This window comes from Muntiacus reevesi, chromosome 2 (assembly GCF_963930625.1).
Source record: "Muntiacus reevesi chromosome 2, mMunRee1.1, whole genome shotgun sequence".
In the NCBI taxonomy this organism is placed as follows: domain Eukaryota; kingdom Metazoa; phylum Chordata; class Mammalia; order Artiodactyla; family Cervidae; genus Muntiacus; species Muntiacus reevesi.
The window spans coordinates 37008920-37031751 of NC_089250.1; the positions used below are offsets into that span (position 1 = coordinate 37008920).

Below are 22832 nucleotides of genomic sequence, written 5' to 3' on the forward strand. Positions count from 1 at the left end.
ACTCTAGTTTCTGCTGTCAGAGAATGGCAGAGATACAAGCCCACCTTAGAGAACACTGGGGGATAAACGCAGAGAAGGACGCCTGCCCTCACCCCGGGCTGGGGTGCAGTTCCGTCCAGTCACACAGCCTGAGACGAGGTCCTGCAGACTACACACACCCGGAGTGATGCTCTCCTGGCCATGCTGGGTCACAGAACACGACTCCACTCCTGTGTTTCCCGGGGTCTAGCAGCGGGAGGAGGCCTCTCCCAACACGGAGCTGACGGCCCCAGGATGCAGAAACCTTTCTCTCTCATCCGACCTCAGTGCCCACCATCAGCTGGGTGCCCAGAGGTGGGGACACACTGAGAATGACTGGCCACCTTCCTTCCTTATCCTGTGTCCCCAAAGTAGCAGGAGGCCCTCTCGCTGCTCAGAGGCCACTCGGGGTCCTGGGGTCAGGGCTGGGCTGCCTCCTGGAGCCCAAAGGGGTGCAAACTCCACTGTGGTTCAATGAGGGCCTGTTTCCTCAACTCACAGACAAATGTGGAGTTTTTCTCTTCCACTAACAAGAATACATGTTATAGAAAAACTAGGAAGTGCAGAAGGGTGAAGGGAAGAAAATAAAAGTCACCCACAGACCTCCCCCCAAGGACACCCTTTCTCCCACGTACACCTGTGCACGTCTGACTCGGCTGTCGTGGGGCCTGAGGGCACCTCCATGTCCCAGAGGCTGGCGGGGCCCAGCTGGGATGGTCTCTGGCCCAGGGTTTAGGCCCAAGTCTGCAGGACGGATGGCATTTGGCATAAAGCCAGGGCACAGAGTCTAAGAGGAGGGCCCCCCCCAGTCGCCCTCCTGCCCCCCTCCCTGCCTCAGAGACACCACAAACCAAGCCCCTCGGCAGCATAAGTCCCAGGGCTCGGGCCCAACTCGGAAGATGCCTCCCGTCCAGCCCAAGCCTGCGTGTCCAGTTCAGGGGGCTTGGCCTGCACCACGTTCACGAGGACTCAAGTCCAGGAGCTGGAGAGACGGCCCTGTCAAGAGAGCCCCAAACCACCCCCACAGCCACACGCTTCCTGGGCAAGAAGCTGCTTTCCTGACCAACGCAGACGCTGGCTGTGGTGACTCTCAAGACAGCAAACCAGAGGAAGCCTGGACGGTGCCGCCAACGCTCGGGAGCTTCAATTCCAGAGATTTCCACTTCGCAAGGATTCTGTGAATTCCCTCTTCTCCAGACACTGGGAAAAGAACCCAAGCTTCTGCTTCATAACCAAGTGTTTTCCTAGTCCACACCTGGGTTGCTAACGGCCTCCAATGTCACCGCCATCTCCACACAGTCACGTGAGATGCCCACGTGGGTTCATCACCGAGGGGACTGTGCGCCGCGCAAGGTGGACAGGGCTGTCTCCCTAAGTTAAAAACGCACTGCCTTCTGACAAAGCAGCCACACATCTAGGACCTGACGCCATGGAGACCCTCACCCGGTGGGACGCGGACAGCACTGCAGCAGTTAATTTCAGCAGCAACAGAAGGGCTCACCGCTTCAGAGCATTTAAACATATTGTTATGCTCAGGCCATGGACGAGGACACAGTCTACTCAGGACCATCTTCCTTCCTGACCTGCTGGCCTTGGGCCAGCACCCTGCTGTCATTACAACAGTTTGGGAAAGTGTTCACATATTAGACAGAACTGGCCTTCCAACAGTCACTTAAAAATCTATTCAGTATTCTTACTTATTTTTCCCTCAAGAGGCAACTTTCAAGCCCATTGAAATTTTGGCAGGAAGAATAATAAACTACTAAGTTAACCAGGGAGTGACAATCATTCTATCATGTATAATCTTTCTTGTCCTGAACTGTGGTATATTTTCCTGTTCAAATTTCCTCTTATCCTATACCTCAGGTGAGCGGCTTTGTGGGTTCACACAGGTCAGAAGTTAGGTCTTCCTCCCAACAACGCTTTTTGTTACCTGCCAATTTTGCCTTCCTTTCTAGTGTGAAGTTTCTGTTTCATACCCTATTTCAAATGTCTAAGGCCTTACAGGGTCATGATGATCCCAGGAAGCTCCGAAGCGGGAGTAGCCAGAGAACAGACCTGCTCTCACCTACACCCCTGCTGTCTGCCTCCAGGGCCTTTAGCCCTGGGTCAGATAGAGCACTGCCTTGAAGACAGGGAGGTATGCTCCCTCCACCCGTGGGGCCAGGGCTGAGGCTGAGTATCTGGGTTTTTAAAGGGCCTGAGAGGTTGTCGTGACCAGTGGGGCAAACGTAGACTGGTCCCTGAACCTCACACAGAGCATAGTGTGGTCTGAGAGAATGTCCCCCCAGGAGAAAAGCGGATACAGCTTCAGAAAAAGACAAGAGAGGGGAGCCAGCTACGAACAGAGGGCCTGCCTACTTGGCAGAGGTCCCAACATTTCAGGCCCCTAAGATGCTTCACCAAGACAAATGCAATTAATCTTCCGAGTCAACTAATGGCTAATCTAAGAAAGAAAGAAATCTAGCAAGAGAAAAAAAGAGAAAGGGATGGAGGGAGAAAGGAAACATTGGACTATTCTATCAAGTGAGTGGTGGACGTGAAACAAGAACTCACGAGTTTCTACAGTGATCTGCGCTGAAAAGATAATGGGAAATCCATGTTCTATGCATTATCTAACAACATGGGTATCTGATACATAATATCTATTTTAATGTTCTATAATGCTCCCTTCCACAACTGGGGTGGGAGGCAGCAAAGAGGGAAACCTGGGAGGCAGGGGGTGTGGACACCACTGCTTCTTAGGAACAGCATCCTGCTGTTATTCACTCAGTAAACATTGAGAAAACAACAAAGCTATGCTAAAGCACCGGGGGAGGCAAGAATGCAGAACAGGTTGACAGAATGTGGCCCGACTTCAAAAGAGACTGCAAGAGACAGAACTGTTCTCGACTGTGTGGTGGAGGGAGTCGTCACTTCTTCTGAACTCACACCTTTCCCCATTGGACTTCCTCTTGTTGACTCACGCTCAGCCTCACAACTTGCTCTGGGCAAGAGGACCCTGGTTGGAGAAGTGCCTTTTTACAGCTCTGCCACAACCATGAGAAGGTCCTCTGCCCTCGTGAGTCACTGGGGCTTGGGCCCCAGAATGAACACATGGAAGTTGACCCAAGAGTCAACCTGTGGCAGGAGCCAAACTAGTTAGAGGTAACACAGACCAGTCAACCTCCACCCAAATCAACAGCAACATGAGCAAGAATGAATGACTGACGCTGCAGGATCCTCAGTTCTAGGATGTTTGTTATGCAGCCTTGTTGTGGCGATAGCTGACTGATACAGATGGCTTCCCCAAAGGGAATCTACAAGCCACTTAGAGACAGCTTGTCTCTCCACATTCATAAAGAAACTAAAGCTACTTACCAGGCTCACCCTTCTTCTTTGACCCAGACTTCTTCTTTGTAGGAGCCTCTTGCTTTGGTGCTTCCTGGCTCTGGACCATGTCTGCATTTTTGCCCTGGGTAGGAGTTGACTCTGCCTTTTTACCCTGATTGGCAGATGCATCCACCTTCTTGCCCTGGTTGGGGGACCCTTCTGACTTTTTGCCTTGGTTTGAGGTTCCCTCTGCCTTTTTCCCTTGATTGGGGGTCCCATCTGCTTTTCTCCCCTGGTTTGCAACACCTTCCACCTTTGTGCCCTGATTAGCAACTGAATCTGCCTTTTTGCCCTGATTCTGGCCTGCCTCCGCTTTTCTGCCCTGGTTGGGGGTCCCCTCTGCCTTCTTGCCCTGATTCTGGGGCCCCTCTGCCTTCTTGCCCTGATTCTGGGCCCCCTCTACCTTCCTGCCCTGATTCTGGGCCCCCTCTGCCTTCCTGCCCTGGTTGGGTGTCCCGTCTGCTTTTTTACTCTGGTTTTGAACCACTTCTACCATTTTGCCCTGGTCCAGGGTACTCTGTTCTTTTCTGCCCTGATTCTGGTTCCCCTCTGCCTTTTTGCCCTGGTTCTGGGCCCCCTCTGATTTCTTCCCTTGGTTCTGGGCCCCCTCTGATTTCTTCCCTTGGTTCTGAGCCCCCTCTGATTTCTTCCCTTGGTTCTGGGCCCCCTCTGATTTCTTCCCTTGGTTCTGGGCCCCCTCTGCCTTCTTTCCCTGGTTCTGGGCCCCCTCTGATTTCTTCCCTTGGTTCTGGGCCCCCTCTGCCTTCTTGCCCTGGTTGGGGGTTCCCTCTGCCTTCTTGCCCTGGTTTTGGGCCCCCTCTGACTTCTTTCCCTGGTTCTGGGCCCCCTCTGCTTTCTTCCCCTGGTTCTGGGCCCCTTCTACCTTCTTGCCCTGGTTCTGGGCCCCCTCTGCCTTCTTGCCCTGGTTGGGGGTCCCCTCTGATTTCTTGCCTTGGTTCTGGGCCCCCTCTGCCTTCTTGCCTTGGTTCTGGGCCCCCTCTGCCTTATTGCCTTGGTTCTGGGCCCCCTCTGATTTCTTGCCTTGGTTCTGGGCCCTCTCTGATTTCTTGCCTTGGTTCTGGGCCCCCTCTGATTTCTTGCCTTGGTTCTGGGACCCCTCTGCTTTCTTGCCTTGGTTCTGGGCCCCCTCTGCCTTCTTGCCTTGGTTCTGGGCCCCCTCTACTGTCTTGCCTTGGTTCTGGGCCCCCTCTGATTTCTTGCCTTGGTTCTGGGCCCCCTCTGATTTCTTGCCTTGGTTCTGGGCCCCCTCTGATTTCTTGCCCTGGTTCTGGGCCCCCTCTGATTTCTTGCCTTGGTTCTGGGCCCCCTCTGCCTTCTTGCCTTGGTTCTGGGCCCCCTCTGATTTCTTGCCTTGGTTCTGGGCCCCCTCTGACTTCTTGCCCTGGTTCTGGGCCCCCTCTGATTTCTTGCCCTGGTTCTGGGCCCCCTCTGCCTTCTTGCCTTGGTTCTGGGCCCCCTCTGCCTTCTTGCCCTGGTTCTGGGCCCCCTCTGATTTCTTGCCTTGGTTCTGGGCCCCCTCTACCTTCTTGCCCTGGTTCTGGGCCCCCTCTGCCTTCTTGCCTTGGTTCTGGGCCCCCTCTGATTTCTTGCCTTGGTTCTGGGCCCCCTCTGATTTCTTGCCCTGGTTCTGGGCCCCCTCTGCCTTCTTGCCCTGGTTCTGGGCCCCCTCTGATTTCTTGCCCTGGTTCTGGGCCCCCTCTGATTTCTTGCCTTGGTTCTGGGCCCCCTCTGCCTTCTTGCCTTGGTTCTGGGCCCCCTCTGCCCTCTTGCCTTGGTTCTGGGCCCCCTCTGCCTTCTTGCCCTGTGTAGAGCTGGTAGCAGGGGCATTGCCTTTGGCGCCCACTGGGGACACCACCACCATAGGCACCTCCTTGGGAGCAGCTTCCAAGATGGCAGCCTTTGAGGCAAGAACCTGGATGGAATTCACTACAGAGCTGACTGCTGGTTCCACCTTTGCCACTTTTTTCTCCTTCTTCTTTTTGTCCTTTGGGGAAGAAGCCAGCTTCTCTTGGGGCACGGCTGGTACTGAGGCTACAGGGGCAGTGACCACAGGGGGCTGGACTGGGGTTGGGGCCACCGCCGCTGCATGTGCCCACACGGGGTCCCTGGGGAGGATGGTCACGCCAGCGGTGGGCTCATGATCGGGTATCTTCCCGTTGGGCTTCTCCTCCTTTTTCTTGGTCTTTCCTTTCTTCTCCACTGTCTTCTCCTTCTTCTTCTTCTCCACTTTCTGGTGGTTGGTCTTCGCCATTTCCTTGCGCTGGTTGGCCAGAGCTTCTTCATATGACGTCTCCTTCATGGAGAAGGTTGACACCAGGAAGATGCCGATGGCGGAAACAACCATGAATCCACCAAAGACCACAACCCCCAAGGTCTGAGTGTCGTAAATATCCATCTTGGCTGGTTTTCCTTTCACCTGCCAAATACATACACGGCAATTACTTTCTGTAGAAACCGAGGCATTTGATAGTCACCGTCCCCACTTGCAACACCTAACATATATGGTTCCACTAATCCTTCAAACTGATAAAATCAAAGAAGAAACAAACCAGGCAATCTCTGCTGTCACCTGTTCTCCCTGCCCCCTCCAAAGTGAGCAACTTTTACACAAGCTGGGACACACGAAGCCACGGAGAGATGGCAGCAGGCAGCTCCATGACGAGGGCATGTGGCGCCCAGACAACTCAGAAGCCCTGACCCCAGGTCAAGATGTTCCCCACCACAAGGTCAAAGATGCATGTGACCATAAGCATGGGCCAGTGTGAGACAACTGGGAGTGGTAAGGGCTGTGTCAAAGTGCCAACTGCATCAGGAGCAGGAGTCACCCAGTCACAGGTGACTGTAGAAACGTGAGCACTAGGTGATGTATCTTTTGCTTTCTCATATCAGGACAGATTTCCACCACCACTCCCACCCCAACTCAAGTTGACTGATATTAAGAATACCGTGTGTGTCAAATCAAATACAGTTGCTGGCTCGCACTCACAGTGTCCCGGCCAGTGGTTCTCACGAGCACTCCTTCTCTGCTGCCCCCTCTTCCCCAGGGCTGATAAACACAGGTACCCGCCCAGGGGCAGAGATGAGAACCTATGCATTACAATCCCAAAGGTGATCAACATGTGGTGAGGAAAAATGGAGCCTGTGAATCCACGCATTAGGAAACAGGAAATATCAGTCCTGGGAGGCTGACCAAGTAAGACCTCAGGTCTGAATTCCACATGCAGAGGCTGCAAAGAGGGAGGGGGACGGCGTCACCAGGTCCACTCCTCACCCTGGGGAGAGGACCCTTTGTCTGATGACACACTCCCAACCATGAGGATGAACCACCCTTCTCGCTGGCCAGGGACCGAAGTCCACAGTGTTGGAGGTGGCCAGGTCCACACCCAACAGCTGTCAGCCGGGCTACCCCTGACTTCAGTGAGGAACTCCCAAGGGCCCATTTCTTGGATACACTCAATGTTTACCAACTAATTTTGCTGCGGCTATCATAGTTCCAGTCCCCTGACCTGGGGAGTGAGAACAGAGCTCAGCTCCCCCAGGAGGACCAGCAGTGGAGTAGCTATGGGAACGCATGTGTGAGAGGATGGGGGAGGGCAGGGGGAAAGGAGGAGAGCTAAGTGGTCCTCCAAGCCCCTGGAGCTGGGAAAGGCCAGGCCCAGGCTTTTCAGTGGCTTAAAAGTTGAGATTTCTCTTCCTGCATGAGTGGGGGCTTCTAAACAGCCATGGAATCCAAATTTTGACATTAGGGGGTTTGAGAGGAGGGACTGAACTCAGCATCCTACTCTAAGGAAAATCAGTCTCGTCGCAGGAAAAACACGACTTTGCTGTCTTTCTACGAAACCCCTGCAGAGGGAGGGCGGACTGTGCCCCGCTCTCCAGGGCAGCCCCTTCCTCAGGGGCAGCTGGACGCTTATGTCTCCCAGACTGTTGCTGCGGGCTGCAGCTCTGGGTCAAACTCCACATCCTGGTCCGCAAGCCCGAGGGAGCTCATGGAGCCTCCAGGTCTTGGGGCAGCGAGTTCTGACCCCTGGTCGTGGGTCCCACACACACAGAGGTCAGGAGCCTTCGGGACCACACTCGCAGCTGAGTGCAAAAAGCCTAGAGGGAGGGGTCCAGGAGGCTGGAGGGCAGGGACAAGAAGCTGGAACGTTCCACCATCCCCTTCTAACTCCTGCCGCTCAGTGGGTGTCCACAACTGAAATGCTGGGTCCTCACAAGGACCCCTCAGCGCTCTGCCGACATGGACACGTTTCAGGTACGAGGTGACAGCATAATCACGACATCCATCCTATTCAGGTGACAAAAATCCTCTGACCTACTGTGAAGCACAGGGAACTCTACTCAATATCCAGGAAAAGAGCCTGAGAAAGAGTGGATACAAAAACCCTCTGCAATGCCCTTCTCCAGAGGCACCACCAGGCCAGGGGCCCGGGTTACCCAGCTGCAGGTCTGCAAGCCCCGGGTCCCCAATGTGCCCTGGAGGGCGGGTCCCATGGAGGCCCTGGGTCACCAGCCCCCAGGACAGGCATTGCCCTGCCCCATCTCAGCTCCTCCCACCTCCCCCCCCCCCCCCCCCCCGACTTCATCCCTTTTCGAGCACCATGGACTCTGCAGCTGAGTGGTCTGGGCAGAAAACGCACAGATGAAAAGCTGGTCTTGGCTCTCAAATTAGGCAAACACAGGATACAAGATATTCTCTGCTGGGGGAAGAGTGGAGAGAAGCCAGCTATGAGAGCGTTTCCCTCTGCACGCGCAGACGGACATCTGAGGCCATCACTTCCGATGCCTCCAAATACACTCAAGGTCAGTCTTCAAGGTTAGCCTGCCAGGTGCTCCACACACAGTCAAAGGACCCTGGCAGGAACCTCCCACAAGGTTTTCCACAGGACTGTGCTGTGTGCCGTTGCATCCTGAGTAGGCTGACCACAGAGAATCTGCACTGTCGATCCCGGAAACTTCTACGAAATGTACACATTTATTTACAACAGCCGATCTGCTCAGAGTGTGAAGAAGAAGGCCACCCAGCACAGTGAGCAGACGGCCGCCCCAAGGCTCAGGGACCGCTCCCAGGCTCCGTGGCTGAAACCCCAGGCCCACCTTGGAGGTGCAGAGGGCATGGCTTTCTTCTGCTCCTGGGAGTAAGGACTGGGGAACAGAGGTTGTGTGGACACCCCAGGCATGGACTACTGTTGCTGATTCACTCGGCCTGACCAGGCTAGTGCAGCTTGGCCAGGTCAGTCCAAACTGGCAACAGGGATTCGGGCTGGTTTTGCAAAAGGACTCTCAACAGCACTCCTGGGGCTGGGTCATGTCACCACCCAGCTGTGCTGTGGGGGACCATGTGTGGGCACTCCAAGAAGCTACAGCTGGGGATGGGGAGGTGGGTGTCAAAGAGACCCAGCCCCATTTCCTGGGTGTAAGGTGACTTACCAGGAAGGCACAAAACTAAAAGAGAATGACAACAGAATAGAGATGTTAGCAGATATGACTGCATCATCAAGTACTTCGAATATACAGAAGATTAAGAAAAATATTCTGAATGTCCATTTATCCACCACCCAGGTTTAGCAAATCCAAACATTTCCCCCATTTACTTTAGATAAACGTTCAGTGTCTCCTCTTTCCTTCCACAGAGGACCAACACCCAGTGTGCCACCATGCTCACCCATGGGTGCCCACCGGACAAGCCCAGGACCACCCTGGCAAGGGTTGCACAAGACCAGCCCTGCGAGAGCCACTGGGCAACGTTTTATCCTCCGGAACACACCACTGGCCCAGGGTGGGCACTGTGCCACCAGATGCTGCCAACTGCCCCCTGGGGCAGCACGAGCCCCATCCTCCACTCACCCTGCAGACATGCCCACCAGATGCCGGTGATGCTGGGCCTCCTATGGAGATGAGCACTTCGCACTTCTATGACGTGGCCTGTTCACATGCTTGGCCTGTCTTCTAAAGGACTGCCTTTTTCTTTGATTTATAGGTGTTTTTTACATAGCTTGGATATTAACCATTTGTTGTTTTCAACCTATCTAAGTCTGTGGAGCTGACTTCTTGGGAAACACCCTGATACTAGGAAAGACTGAGAGCAAGAAGAGAAGGCAGTGACAGAGGATGTGATGGTTGGATGGCATAACTGACTCAATGGACATGAGTTTGAGCAAGCTCCAGGAGATGGTGAAGGACAGGGAAGCCTGGTGTGCTGCAGTCCATGGGGTTGTGCAAAGAGTTGGACAGAACTTAGCAACTGAACAAGTCTCTGGTTTCATTTTCAACCATCTTGTTTGTTTTCACAGTGTTTTCTTGTGTCACAGCTATTCTCCCAGAGTCTGGGGCTGCCCACGTGGCACTAGTAGTAAAGAACCCACCTGCCAATGCAGGAGATGTGACAGACTCAGGTTCGATTCCTGGGTCGGGAAGATCCCCTGGAGGAGGGCATGGCAACCCACTCCAGTATTCCTGCCTGGAGAATCCCATGGACAGGGGGGTCTGGTGGGCTGCAGTCCCTGGGGTCGCAAAGAGTTGGACATGACTGAAGTAACTTAGCACACATGCCACAGAGTCAAAGATAATGTTTCCTTTTTCTTTTAAGGAAAAAACTTTTGCTCTCCTTTCAATCTAAATAATCACTCAGTCGTGTAAGGAGGCAATGCACTTCTAGGGGTCAAAACTTGAAAGGCACAAAACGGCTGATACAGAGTGAAAACCTCCCTTATACCCCTGCCTCAGCCACCCAGGTCCCAGCCACTGGCAGGGAAGTCCTTTACTGTTTATTTTCTTCTACACACTTCAGAAAGCTTTTCGTAGTTTGGTTTAATCACCTGGGATTTACTCTGGCATATGACAGGAAACAGTGTCAGCCTCTCTCACGGCTTAAATTACCTGGCACCCCTTCTGAACCGGTCCACTCTCCTCCCCGACTTGCACAGTAGCCTCTGTGCCACCAGGTTTGATGGACTTACACTCTGTCCCACCTGCATATTTATCCGTGCCCAGCATCAATACCACATTTAGGCCCACGCATTTGCTCCAAACGCCAATGCCACTGGGATTTTTGAAACAGACTAAATTTACAGGTGAAGGTGGGGACAGCTGACTGTACACCATGGGAACTGTCACTGCAGTGTGGAGCGCTCCGCTTATTTAATTGTCCTTTTATATTATATTTGCAAAGAGCTTTTATGATCTCCATAGAAAAGTCTTTTTTGTCGTTAAGGTTATTGCTATTTTTAAGTGTACAAGAAAAAGATACCTTTTTCTATTTCTAGCCACAGGCATCCAGCAAAGTTATTCATATTTGCATGTGTGTTGTTTACCCAGATATTACACTAAACTTTCCTCAAATACAGGAGTTTGTGGATTCTCTTCAAGGAAAAAAAAAAAAAATCACCTATGAGAAAAGACAGCCGTTCCTTGCTTCCTAAGCCATATATCATCGTGTCCCTGAGCTGGGCAAGAACTCTGAGCAGGCTCGCTGGTCCTGTCGCTCGCTGAGTTTCCACTTCTGATGTCTCACTATTAGATGCTGTGTTGGTAGAAAACTTTTTATGTATCAGGTAAGCTGTCTTATATTCCTAGTTACCTTTCCTTTCTAATAACTGGGCATTAAGTTTGAGCAAGTGCTTTTTCTTTATCACTTGACATTTTCGCTAATCTGAAATGGGCTGAACTAGAATAACATACATTCTAGTGTTAACTCACAGACGGTTCTGAGTGTGTAGACACTGCTTGATGGTGGGTCTTTTCCTTCTTAATCCCTCACTAGATTTGGTCTGTTGACATTTTTCTAGGGGATTCGGGGCTATGAGCTCTCGTGTGAGGGGAAGCAGAATTGTCCTCAGACTGTGCTTCCACAGTCTTGGCAGCAAGGTCGCCTCAGTCCCATAAGCTGAGGATCACCCTTTTCCCTCTGTTCTTTGCAGATTCAGAAGAAATGGCCTGTAAAACCGTCCGTCTGGTTTTTTGTGATCTGTTCCTGGAGGGGGAGGAGTGGGTATAGAGCCACTTTTTAAAAAAATTGAAGTATAGATGCTATATAAGATTATATAAGTTACAGATGTACAACATAGTGATTCACAATTTTTAAAGGTTTTTTAAGTATAAAACTGCTCCGTCCATAGTTTAAAATATTGGTTATGCTCCCCATGTTGTACAACATACTCTTAGGGCTTGTTTTATTTCATTTTATTTTTGTAGCTTATTTTATACCGCTTAATCCCTTTGCCCTGTCCAGCCCCTCCCCCTCCCACCCCCCACTGGTAAACACTAATTTATTTCCTATTATCTGTGAATCTGCTTCTTTTTTGTTATATTCACTAGTTTGCTGCATTTTTTTAGATTCCACATATAAGTGATATCATACAGTATTTTTCTTTCTCTGTCTGACTTATCTCACTTCACACAATACCCTCTACGGCTAACACCCTCGAGATCCACCCATGTTGTTGCCAATGGCAAAATTTCATTCTTTTTTAATGGCTGAGTAGTATTCCATTAGTATTTCACTATATATATATTATATATACATCTGACATCTTTATCCCTTCATCTGTCTATGGACATTTATGTTGTTTCCACGTCTTGACTATTGTAAACAGTGTTGCTATGAACACTGGGGAGCATGTATCTTTTTGAACTAGTGCTTTTGTTTTCCTTCAGATACATACCCAGGAGCAGAACTTCTGGGTCATATGGTTGTTCTATTTTTAGTTTTTTGAGGAACCTCCATACTGTTCTTTTCCACAGCGGCTGTACCAATCGACACTCCCACCAACTGTGTATAAAGGTTCCCTTTGGTAGAGAGCTGACTTCAATTGCTATTTCAATTTCAATGATGACTCCAGGAACCGTTTATGGGTTTGTGATTCAATCTACATAATAAATTTTCATCAATCCTTCTAATTTCCATTGGTTCCTTCTGTTCTTTCTAACTGCTTTACATGAACATTTATTAACTTTCAGGCCTTTTTTTCCTTTTTCTTGTAGCAAATGTTTAAGGTAATAAATTTTCCTGTAAAGTACTACTGTAGCTTTATCCTCCAAGCTACAATGCACTGTTTTCATCACTGCTCAGTTTGAAGTATCTTCCAGTTCCCAAAAGACCTCTGACTCACAAAGTGGCAGCGTCCTTAACATTCCTAACATGTGAGGGCTTTGAATTACCATCAACAATCCTAATTCAACTGCACTGTCCATCAGAGGATCCATTCTGTGTGATACAGGTCAAAGCTTTTACACTTGTAACCATGATCCAAGAAGATAACTTGACCCAGGACACATACATGCACCCTCTTATATGCACAGTATGTATATGATCATGTAAATAATAAGACTTTCATGAAATAATAACTCAGTATTTGCATGTGTCATGCACTGGTATCTCCTAAGCATCAAGTTCTTCACAACAAATTAAATCAACTGTGAGGGTCATGACACGCTGGGCCTGCAGTCTGACAAAGCACTGGCTTGGATTATGATGTTGGGGTGTTTTGCTAGATTGTGGTCAACTTTTACGAACATGTACTACGGGAAAGATTGCAGGCAGAAGGAGAAGAAGGTGGCAGAGGATGAGATGGCTGGATGGCATCACCGACTCAATGGATGTGAACTTGGGCAAACTCCAGGAGATGGTGAGGGACAGGGAGGTCTGGCGTGCTGCAGTCCGTGGGGTTGCAAAGAGTCGGACACGACTGAGAACAACTGAACAACCACAACGTACTCTGTGGACTGAAGGCCGCATGTTCCAGCGTATAACCACCTGTAGAACCAGTTCATTTTCTGTCTATTTAATCTAACAGCTATTGAGAGCTTTAAGACTCTCCCGCCATGAGCATGGGTTTGTCGGTTTCTCCTGGGAATCTGTCAATCTGTGCTCTATTGGGAGGGCATCTTACTAGAATATAAAATCAGAACTGCGACATCTTCCTCATAAAGTGCCTACTATTTTATCCTCTATTATAAAGTGATCCTCTTTATCCCTAATGATTTTTTTTTCCACTTCACTGTCTAATTATTTTAAAAGTTACATCAATTTCTGGGGGGGGGGGGGGTTAATATTGGCCTAGAATCATTTTCTGTTCTTCACTTGCAACCTTTCTGGGGTCATGTTTTAAGTGGAACTCTTAAAAATAGCTGGATTTTATTTTAAGACTAGCATGGCGATTTGTCTTTGTAACTGGTAGGTTCAGTTCATCAACATCTACTGTGATTCCCTATATATTTGGACTCATTTACACCTTCATCTTGTTATTCTTGTTTACAGTACTTTTTCTTTGCTTATTCCTTGCTTACTTTCTTATTTTGCATTCCACTAGATACCTTGTCCTCTGTGTTTGAAAGTTACACTCTTCTGTTTTCGTGTGTGTCTATGTGCAAGTGCTCTTTTAAAAAATTGTGATTAATAAAAAAAAAATTGTGGTTAAAATGCCTTTTCCCCTTACATTCTCTTGACACACACACCTGACAGCTGACACTTCCCAACAAAGGAAGAGCCACAGAAGCCTTGGGTCTGGGGCCTCCATGAGCAGGGGTGGAGGGGGGTCCTCTCCCCCACACCTGCTTCTCCCTCACACACACCTGGACCACCTGCAGGTGCTCTGCAGTTCCAGACACTCATGCTTATATTTCCCAAATGGTCCCCCGTCTGTCTGCCAGTCACTGCTTCCTGCATTGCAGGCCTCTTGCATCTCTGAGTCTCCCCAAAGCACATACTTGACCACCTGTTTCAGCAAGAATCTCCTCTTAGCAACATTCTCAGTCCTTGCAGCCCTGAAAAGGTTTTCTTTCCTTCACTGTCATTCAGCATGAATGGTTAGCTAAGTACTGAATTCCATGCTGAGAGTTACTTACTCTCACCACTTTGAAGATACTGTTTTATTTCTCTGACTTTTTTTTTTTGGTGGGGGGAGGGGTGGGCATGCTTAGTATCAAAAGGCATGTTGTCAATTTATCATTTATAAGACCTTTAAAAAAAAAGATCTCATTACTTTTAAGATCCATCTTTTGGGTTCTGAGGATTCAACAAAACCTTTAGGTGTTTAGCTATTTTTATCATCTAATACAGGCTCACCGTGCTTTCTCACGTGTTTCACCGGTTCTGGGAAGCAATGCTCCTGCTTTTCTGCAGTAACTCCTGACTGCACCTCAACCTCTGCCACCACTCAGGAGAGATCCTCAGACCTGTGTTCCACCTCACCGATTGTCTCTTCAGCTGAATCTAACCAGCTCTGCAATCAATCAGTCCTTTGAGGTTCTTTTTTTTTTTTTTTTTTTGGTCCAAGTTCGCCTTGTTTTTTCACTGGTGCTATTTTTTTTCTCATTATTGGTTTTCAGTACTTTTATACCTCTTAATAGTGACTCTGGGGGGATTTTATCAGTGGCAATCCTGTCTGGTCTGAATTTCAGGCTTGTCTCCAAAGAGCTATTTTATCTCTGCTTCAACAAGGCCTTAGGAGAAAGCAACAGTGAGGACAAATTTTTAGAGGCAGTATCATCTCTGGTTAAACATTTCCAGCCTCTCCTGCCTCAGGAGAAATCAGATAAGCTCTCTTATCATCTCCACGCCTCCCAACTAGCAGTCCTTTTAGCGCAGGTTTTACATGGGAGTATGGAGGGGGATTCCATTCCCCCCACCCAGCTCCCACCTGGACAGAAAAGCCAAAGACCCAAGACCCAGACTCTGGATGACGAAGACACTGACTTCACAGGGCCAGCTTACATCTGCATCCCTGCCACTTACCTACCTCCCCGGGGGCTTATGGCCTCTGGCAATCTCTTTCACTACCCTGCAAGCCCAGCTATGCTTTTTAGAGAATGCTTATTTGGGCTTCCCTTGTGGCTCAGCCGGTGAAGAATCTGCCTGCAAAGTGGGAGACCTGGGTTCCATCCCTGGGTTGGGAAGATCCCCTGGAGAAGGGAAAGGCTACCCACTCCAGTATTCTGATCTGGAGAATTCCATGGCCTGCATAGTCCATGGGGTCGCAAAGAGTCAGACACAACTGAGCGACTTTCACTTTTCGAGAAGAAAATGGCAACCCATTCCAGTACTCTTGCCTGGAAAATTCCATAGACAGAGGAGCCTGGTAGGCTACAGTCAATGGGATCACAAACAGTCATGCAGGACTGAGCAACTTCACTTCTCTTATTAACTCCATCTAACATAAAACCTTCAGATCACCTCATCTTAAATTTTAAAGGCAACCTCTAATTCTTTTTTTTAACACAGAAAAACTAAGAGAAAAATCGGTAACTGAAAGATATATTCAGGAATAATCTAATTCATGTTCTAAGAGGATGGAAATAACTGACTTCCTATTTTCAAGAAACAACACTACTCATTTTAAAGAAAGCTAAAATACCAAAAATAGAAATGTACTCTATTCCAAGCCTTGGCTTATTCATTGGCCATTTCAGATTCAATTTCTTTGCCTAAGGAAAAATAAATAAATAAATAAATAAACCACTGACATGTTTTTGTGTTTCTCCAAAATAATAGTCTTTGGAAAAGTTAGGTACATAAATAGATCTAAATCTTCTCGCCTCATCAGTGAAGACAATACCCCACAAGGTAGGTATTAGGAACCCTGACTCCTCAAGACACACACAGGCCATTCAGACATGCAGAGTTCTTCCTGCAGCAGACATGGGGCTCCCAGGGAGCGGGATCAATGGTTTCCCACTGCGTTCAGTTGAACCACAGCACATCCATGCTCCTGAGCATCTCTGAAGACAGGTTCCGCTAACTGTTGGTCAGGTGGGAACCACCCACTGACACCACATCGCAACAGCACAGGTACCTTGGTGGAAGAAAAGAACGCACGTCATGCAGTCTTACTGGGGAAAGGTATTTTCCTTGGTTTTTCAGTTTTTACACTATTGCAAACATTGCCTTTCTTAAGTTTCATTCTCTGTTTGTTGCTGGTGACACCGACAAGTAATTGATCTCTGTTGGGTGAGTCCTGCGCCCACCCCCCCACTCCCCTGGCAACCTTGCCTGTCTCTCCTAACACAGTAGATTAAAAAAATTTTTCTACACATGTAAGCATATTGCCTATAGATCCTGTTCCTTTCTTTCCCATCTTTCTATCTTCAGCTTTACTTTTCTTGAGTGTTGGCACAGGGCAGGACCGCCAACACCATGCATGAGAGGAGTGTCAGCAAGCAACCCATTCTTTCTCATCTCAAAGTGAAATACCTGGATGTCTTGCTATTTAGTGTGATGCTCAGTATAGAGCTCCTGAAGGCACCCCTTTCATCAGGTTCTTGTCTTCTTAGCTCAGTGTTGTTAAGCTATTTTCTTAGAAATTGACTTATGTTGCTAAAAGTTGCAAAATCATTGCCACGTTGGGATGAAAGAGGAGGTCTAGTATGTACAGTGCCGTGCAGCCCCCTCCCCTGGATCCTCCAGGTTCTAATAAACACGTAGGACACTGGTTGGCTGTTATTGAGCATAAGTTTTTCACGAAAACCACTCATCTTTTCAATGTCACCACATCTGTAGTGAAGTCCCATTTGACAATATTATTTTCCCTTTTCATGACCAATTTTCCTTGATATGTGTCACCATGACTTATCTTTTTTAAAAATGAAGCTCTGGCTTTGTTGAACTTCTCTGCGAGCTCCTCCTGCATTTACAGTGAGGGGATTCCTTTCTGCTGGGACAGCATTTGCTCATGGGCAGAAATGCCATGGACAGCAGAGCCTGGTGGGCTACAGTCCCAGGGGTTGCAAGAGTCAGACACCACTTAGCGACTAAAACACCACCACTGGTAAAATGTGACCCTTCCACAAACCTTTTGCAAAGGCTCATCTTTGCTGAAGGAACTTTGCAGTCAAGGACTGCTGCCTCTAGGACAGGGCGACGGTGGCAGGAGGCAGGGACCTCTCACTAGGATAAGTGGTGACTCGGCCTCACCTGGTTTCTTTCTGCAGTCAGTCACTGTGGACTACAGGCCAGGCTCTACAACGCTGGCGGGGGTACAACAGAGAACCAGTGCTGGGGGGAAAAGTCCGCACTGTCGGTCACCAAAGTCAGGGGCAAGACTACACTTTATAATGTAATTTATTATATATCGTAACAGAAGCCCCAGGTTGGAAATTACCTGAGTGCCCCTCCAGAGTGACACGTGGAGAACATACAACACAGGGATGACCCACCACAGCCCCAGAGCACAGGCTGACCTCATGTTCTCACGTAATGTCAAGTGGAGACCCAAGGAGCAACACGCATGTGAATCCACTCCCCCACAAGTTCACCCGTGGGCGGAGGGACCCACGAGCTAAAGGTCAGGAGGGCAGTGACCCTCCGGGAGGGGCAACGGCTGAGGGGCACCAGGTGAGCTGCTGGGGGATCACATTTCTTGGTCTGCTGGTTAAACAGGGTTCTGCCCCATGGACCATTGCTAAGCTGTAGACACAACGGTGCGTTTTTCGATATTTGTATTTTACCTTAGTAAAGAGTTTTACTTGAGTAAGGACTTTCTGGTGGCTCAGATGGTAAAGCGTCTGCCTACAATGCGAGAGACCCAGGTGGGTCAGGAAGATCTCCTGGAGAAGGAAATGGCGACCCACTCTAGTATTCTTGCCTGGAAAATCCCATGGACGGAGGAATCTGGTAGGCTACAGTCCACGGGGTCACAAAGAGTCAGACACAACTGAGTGACTTCACTTTAGTAAAGAGTTAATTGCATATAAATATACGTATGCCAACTTGGTAGGAGCATAAGTGCACGTGGCTCTGGAAGGAGCATCTCTGATGCCTGGCAGGGTCTATACTGGCTCAGCCACTCCTGTACCACTCAGCTTGCTCACGTGCGCCGACCACGCAGCTCCTGTGGGAGGGGAAGCAGACACAAGGTCCTGGCGGGCGGACACGTCCTGCCTTAACTCCCCACAGCCTGCACTGTCCCTGGTGGTTTCTGACAGCAGACTGTTCAGAACAAAGCTTGGGGCTTCCAACCTAAGAGGGAAGAAGTAGGGGGGCCTGGCCATGGCTACTGCCACCCCATCCACGCCCCAACGTGTCATTGAGACTGCCGGTTCAGCGTTGGTCACCCGGTCACTCTCCTGTACTGACCCTCCCCCGATCACTGTGGTTACTACAAAATTCCCCACAGGATTATCTTTCTTTCTTATGACTACAATTGGTCTAGAATTCCGGGGGAAATGAAAACATACTCAACAGAAACAAAGTTACCTTTAATTCCTATGGAGGGTGAGTCTTAATTAAAAAGGAAATCGGTTTTGCTACAGTTGAGTTGAACCTTTTAACCACTGAATGAAAAGTGCCAGGAAAATGTACCACCCGGGCTGAGGGCCAGAACCTGATCTCTCACGGTTCTGCATGAAATGAGTGGGCCAGTTCCTCCCATCAGAAGGGGTCGGAGTCTAGGATCGACTCTTTCTCTGCCTAAAAGCAAAGGCAGGAAGAGACCAGGGCTGTGGACTCAGCCTGGGAGGGGCTCCGGCCAGCCAGACCCCCTGCTCAAGCACCACCCTCTCGGCTCCCACGCGCCTGCCTCGAGGACACACGGTCGGGGAAGGAGGAGGTTAGCCGCATCAAGCCCTCGTGCTCCTCAGCCCCACAGAGTCTGGCTAAAAGGAGCGGGGATGGAATGCCAGTTACCCTCCTGCCACTACGGAACACTCTTGCTCACAAAGCACAAAATCCACCTCTCTTCGGAGGCAGTACATTGTTCAAACCAAAAAGAATGTTTTGGCTCCTGGTAAGGGCACGTCAGTGATATGCTCAGCTGGCACACGAGTCAGTCTAACTCCTCAGCTCGGCTGGGAGGTAAGGATGCTCATGGCGAATTCGCCTCCCGGAACGAGCATAGGCACCTGAGGAGGGCCCGGTCCAGCAAGGCCCCACGTGGGTGACAGACAGCGGAGAACGGGTGGCACTGAGGCCAATCTAACTGGCCTGCGGGTGAAGGTGCTAGGGGGAGAGTAGATGCCCGAGCCCTCTGCCAAGGGTCACTCCAGAGCCCTGGGCCCTGCTGACCAGAGGACGGCCCACATGCGGCAGCGTGGCCACGAGTGACTATCAGTTCCCAGCAGTAGCCAGGCTGGAGGGAACCCCACCATCACTTGGCTTTGGAATTTTATTTTTCGTGTTTATATTTGATGCTCGAGGAATCCAGGCTAGAGGCGGAATCATAATACACTCACAGAACTCGCGCACTAGAAAATCACCTCTCCATTAGTCCAGCATGATGGGCATCTACCGTGGGCTGAAGTTCTAGGCGCCAGGACTGCCTGGGGAAACCAAGCAGACACGTCCCTGCACTGGGAGAGCTTATGCTCCGGTGACAGAAATGATAGAGTCAGTCACACATGCGACACATCAGGTGGTAATCGTGCAAAGAAGTGGGATGGCTCATGGGGCTGTCACTGCACAGACCTGAGGACAGTAGGTGGAGTGGCCACGTGGCTGTCTGGGAACCAGTTCCCCTAGGAGAACCACAACGCATGCAAAGGCCCTGTGGGCAGAGCACACCCAGGAAACAGAGGGCAACGGTGTGACCGGAGCAGGGGGTGGTGCCAGGAGTGAAGCAGAGGGAAGGCGGGGCCTTGGAGGGTCTTAATGCAGGGTGGCACGACCTGCCCTGGGAACAGACCAGAAGGCGAGGGTGAGGACAGAGCAGGAAGACCACCCAGCGCCAGTGACATACGCCAGGGGATGAGGGTTCGCACCCAGCCAGCCTGGGGGTACGGGGTGAGTGGACGCAGCTGGTAGGTTTGCCTTCATGAAGGATACACGTATGAGAAAGCACAGAGTGAAGGATAAACCAAGGTGTGTGGCCTGGAAGATGCAGCCACCTGGCCTAGTTTCATTTTACATGAAACTGAAGCCCCGGGAAGACAAAGTCATGTCCAAGGTCACATCACTTACTCTGGGGATTAGAACCCTTCCCCCACCGCCCCAAGCTGCAGCTCAGGGGAGACCCTGGTGGATCACTTAGGTCACAGGCAGATGCCCTCCGGCTCCTCTGAGCTCTTGGAGGTGCGGGCAGATAGTGCCCCCAGGGACCCAAGCAAGGTATAGTGAGGGGTGGGGGCTGGGAAAAGAGCACAGGCCCTGCTCAGGGAGGTGACTGCAGTCCACGGCTGCCACCAAGAAACAGATCCAGTGGGCCCGGAAATCCCCATTGTCCCCAAGAGAGCTCCAAAATCTAGATTTTTAATATCAGCTTCTCCAATTTTAAAAGGTGGCTCAGTGGTTTAGCAAGATGGGGCTGGACAAACCTCATGTGTTGGCCAAGTCCCCTCCATGCGGGTGCGGCCCCAGCCAGGAACCAGTCTCAAGTCAGTCCGAAACACATCTGGTTCACTCACACCTCAGCCAGGGTCAGGGCACAACATTAAAGCCCTGAGACTAAGATGGTCTTTTATTCCAACTTAGAGGCCAGCAGATGATGTTCACGATCACAACAGCTAGCTGATCACTTCCAGCATGGCCTCTCCGACCAACACGAAGGCAGTTGCTGGTCACTCTGGGATCTCTGTTAACTGGGTTGATGCTGCGCTACGTGCAGTACTGACATGAGGCCGCTCGCTCAGAAAGACTCTCTCCAAATACTAACCAATGATCCTTTCAAAGTTGCATGGAATATAACCAAGTGTTGCCAATAGCCAGGGCACACCTGATGCCAGCAAGCAGGCAAATACCAGGACACTGGACCAGGCAGGGTTCGGAGACCGGCCGCTATTGCAGCCTTGCTAAAATAATCCAACATAGAAATTACAAAACCTTTACAAATTACAGTTGCTCTGAGTTGCTGAGCAGGTGGGAGAGACACATCACCCATGGCACTTAAAGGAAACAAGCCATGTGTGTCTGTCCTTTGGCCGTGGTAGTCGGCCTGCCGGTCTCAGGAAACTCACCTGAACTTTTGAGCCTAAGGAAACAGCCTCCAAGGAAGTCCCCAGGTTAATTTTCGGCAATGCCAAGTGGCCCTCTTGCCCAGGCTCTCTGCCTTAGAATTAAATATTTACTTTCCCATATGCTTTCTGCCCAAAATCTATTTTCCGTGTCTGTTACACTGGGCCATTCTGATGGTGCTGCTTTTAGGCAGGAATCTCTCCACAGCAGGACCCTGCTTCCTGCTTCTTGCCCTGAACATGCAATTTGTAAGGTGCACCCGAGTCAGCCCAAAAGTACTTTCTAAGGTGACATCTCAGTAGGGGGACACGCATGAACTGCCATTAGTCAACTGTCCCTGACCTACAGAACGGGCACTTCACAGGGTTCAACGCAACAGTGTCTCTAAATGATCAGGAAAAGCAGAGGCATCAATGTTCAGGAGGGAGAAGGCAATGGCAACCCACTCCAGTACTCCTGCCTGGAAAATCCCACGGATGGAGGAGCCTGGTAGGCTACAGTCCATGGCGTCATGAAGAGTCGGACACGACTGAGTGACTTCACTTTAACTTTTCACTCTCATGCATTGGAGAAGGAAATGGCAACCCACTCCAGTATTCTTGCCTGGAGAATCCCAAGGACAGAGGAGCCTGGTGTGCTGCCGTCTATGGGGTCACACAAAGTCGGACACAACTGACGTGACTTAGCACCAGCAGCAATGTTCAGGGAACACCAGCCATCTCCAGACCAGTGCTGTTCAGGAGAACTCTCTGTGGCAAGGGAACAGACTGAAATCTGCGCTGACCACCACGTGGCACTGGGCACTGAAATGTGGCTTTGTGACTAAGACATGAACTTCCGTTTTTATTAAAGTTTCAACACTTCTGTGTGGCTACCCTATTGGACAGTTCTAGGCAGGAGCTTTTGCAGACACGAGTGAGGTTCACTCATCTGCAGTTTATGAAGGCCCGGCACACAGGAGATGGTGGAGAAAGATGTGAGATGAAAGCACGATCTTCACACTCACTGCCATGCTTCACACTGACTCCCCACCTTCCTTCCACTGAAGCTCTTCATTTCCAGATCGAGGTGCTCCCTTGGAGTGTGGAATTACAAAGCCTGTTGGTGAACATTGAGAAGGCTGTGCCCACATCACCCAGCAGCTGGGCAGCAGGAACTAGCCTAATGACTGCCTGACCTGCTGGGCCTCCATATTCTTACCCACTGGATGGACACCCGAGACGGAGATCAAAGTTGTGAATCCGTTTCTAAACTGTAATCCTTAAAAATCAAGTTGGGCTGAGCTTCAGTTGTCTGGGGAGACAGCTGGAAAAAATGTACCAGGTTGCTCGTCTGCCTCATTTCATCCACATTTATTCTGTTACATTCAGTTAGTTGCTCAGTTGTGTCTGACTCTTTGCAACCCCATGGACTGTAGACCAGCAGGCTCCTCTGTCCACAGGATTTTCCAAGCAAGAATACTGGACTGGGTTGCCATGCCTTCCCAGCTACTAAGTAAACCAGTATTCCAATCAAATTGTTTGCATTCAACCACTTACATGGA

General features: G+C 50.1%; 1 protein-coding gene across 2 annotated transcripts in view; it reads right to left on the reverse strand.

The window, feature by feature from the left end:
• RRBP1 (ribosome binding protein 1) overlaps positions 1-22832 on the reverse strand; it is a 46798-nt gene that overhangs the window by 21349 nt on the left and 2617 nt on the right. For both annotated transcript variants that reach the window (XM_065921269.1, XM_065921268.1), the window contains exon 2: positions 3379-5827. In XM_065921269.1, coding sequence (XP_065777341.1) covers positions 3379-5806 — 2428 coding nt within the window. In that variant the 5' untranslated portion in view covers positions 5807-5827. The remainder of the gene's footprint in view (positions 1-3378; positions 5828-22832) is intronic.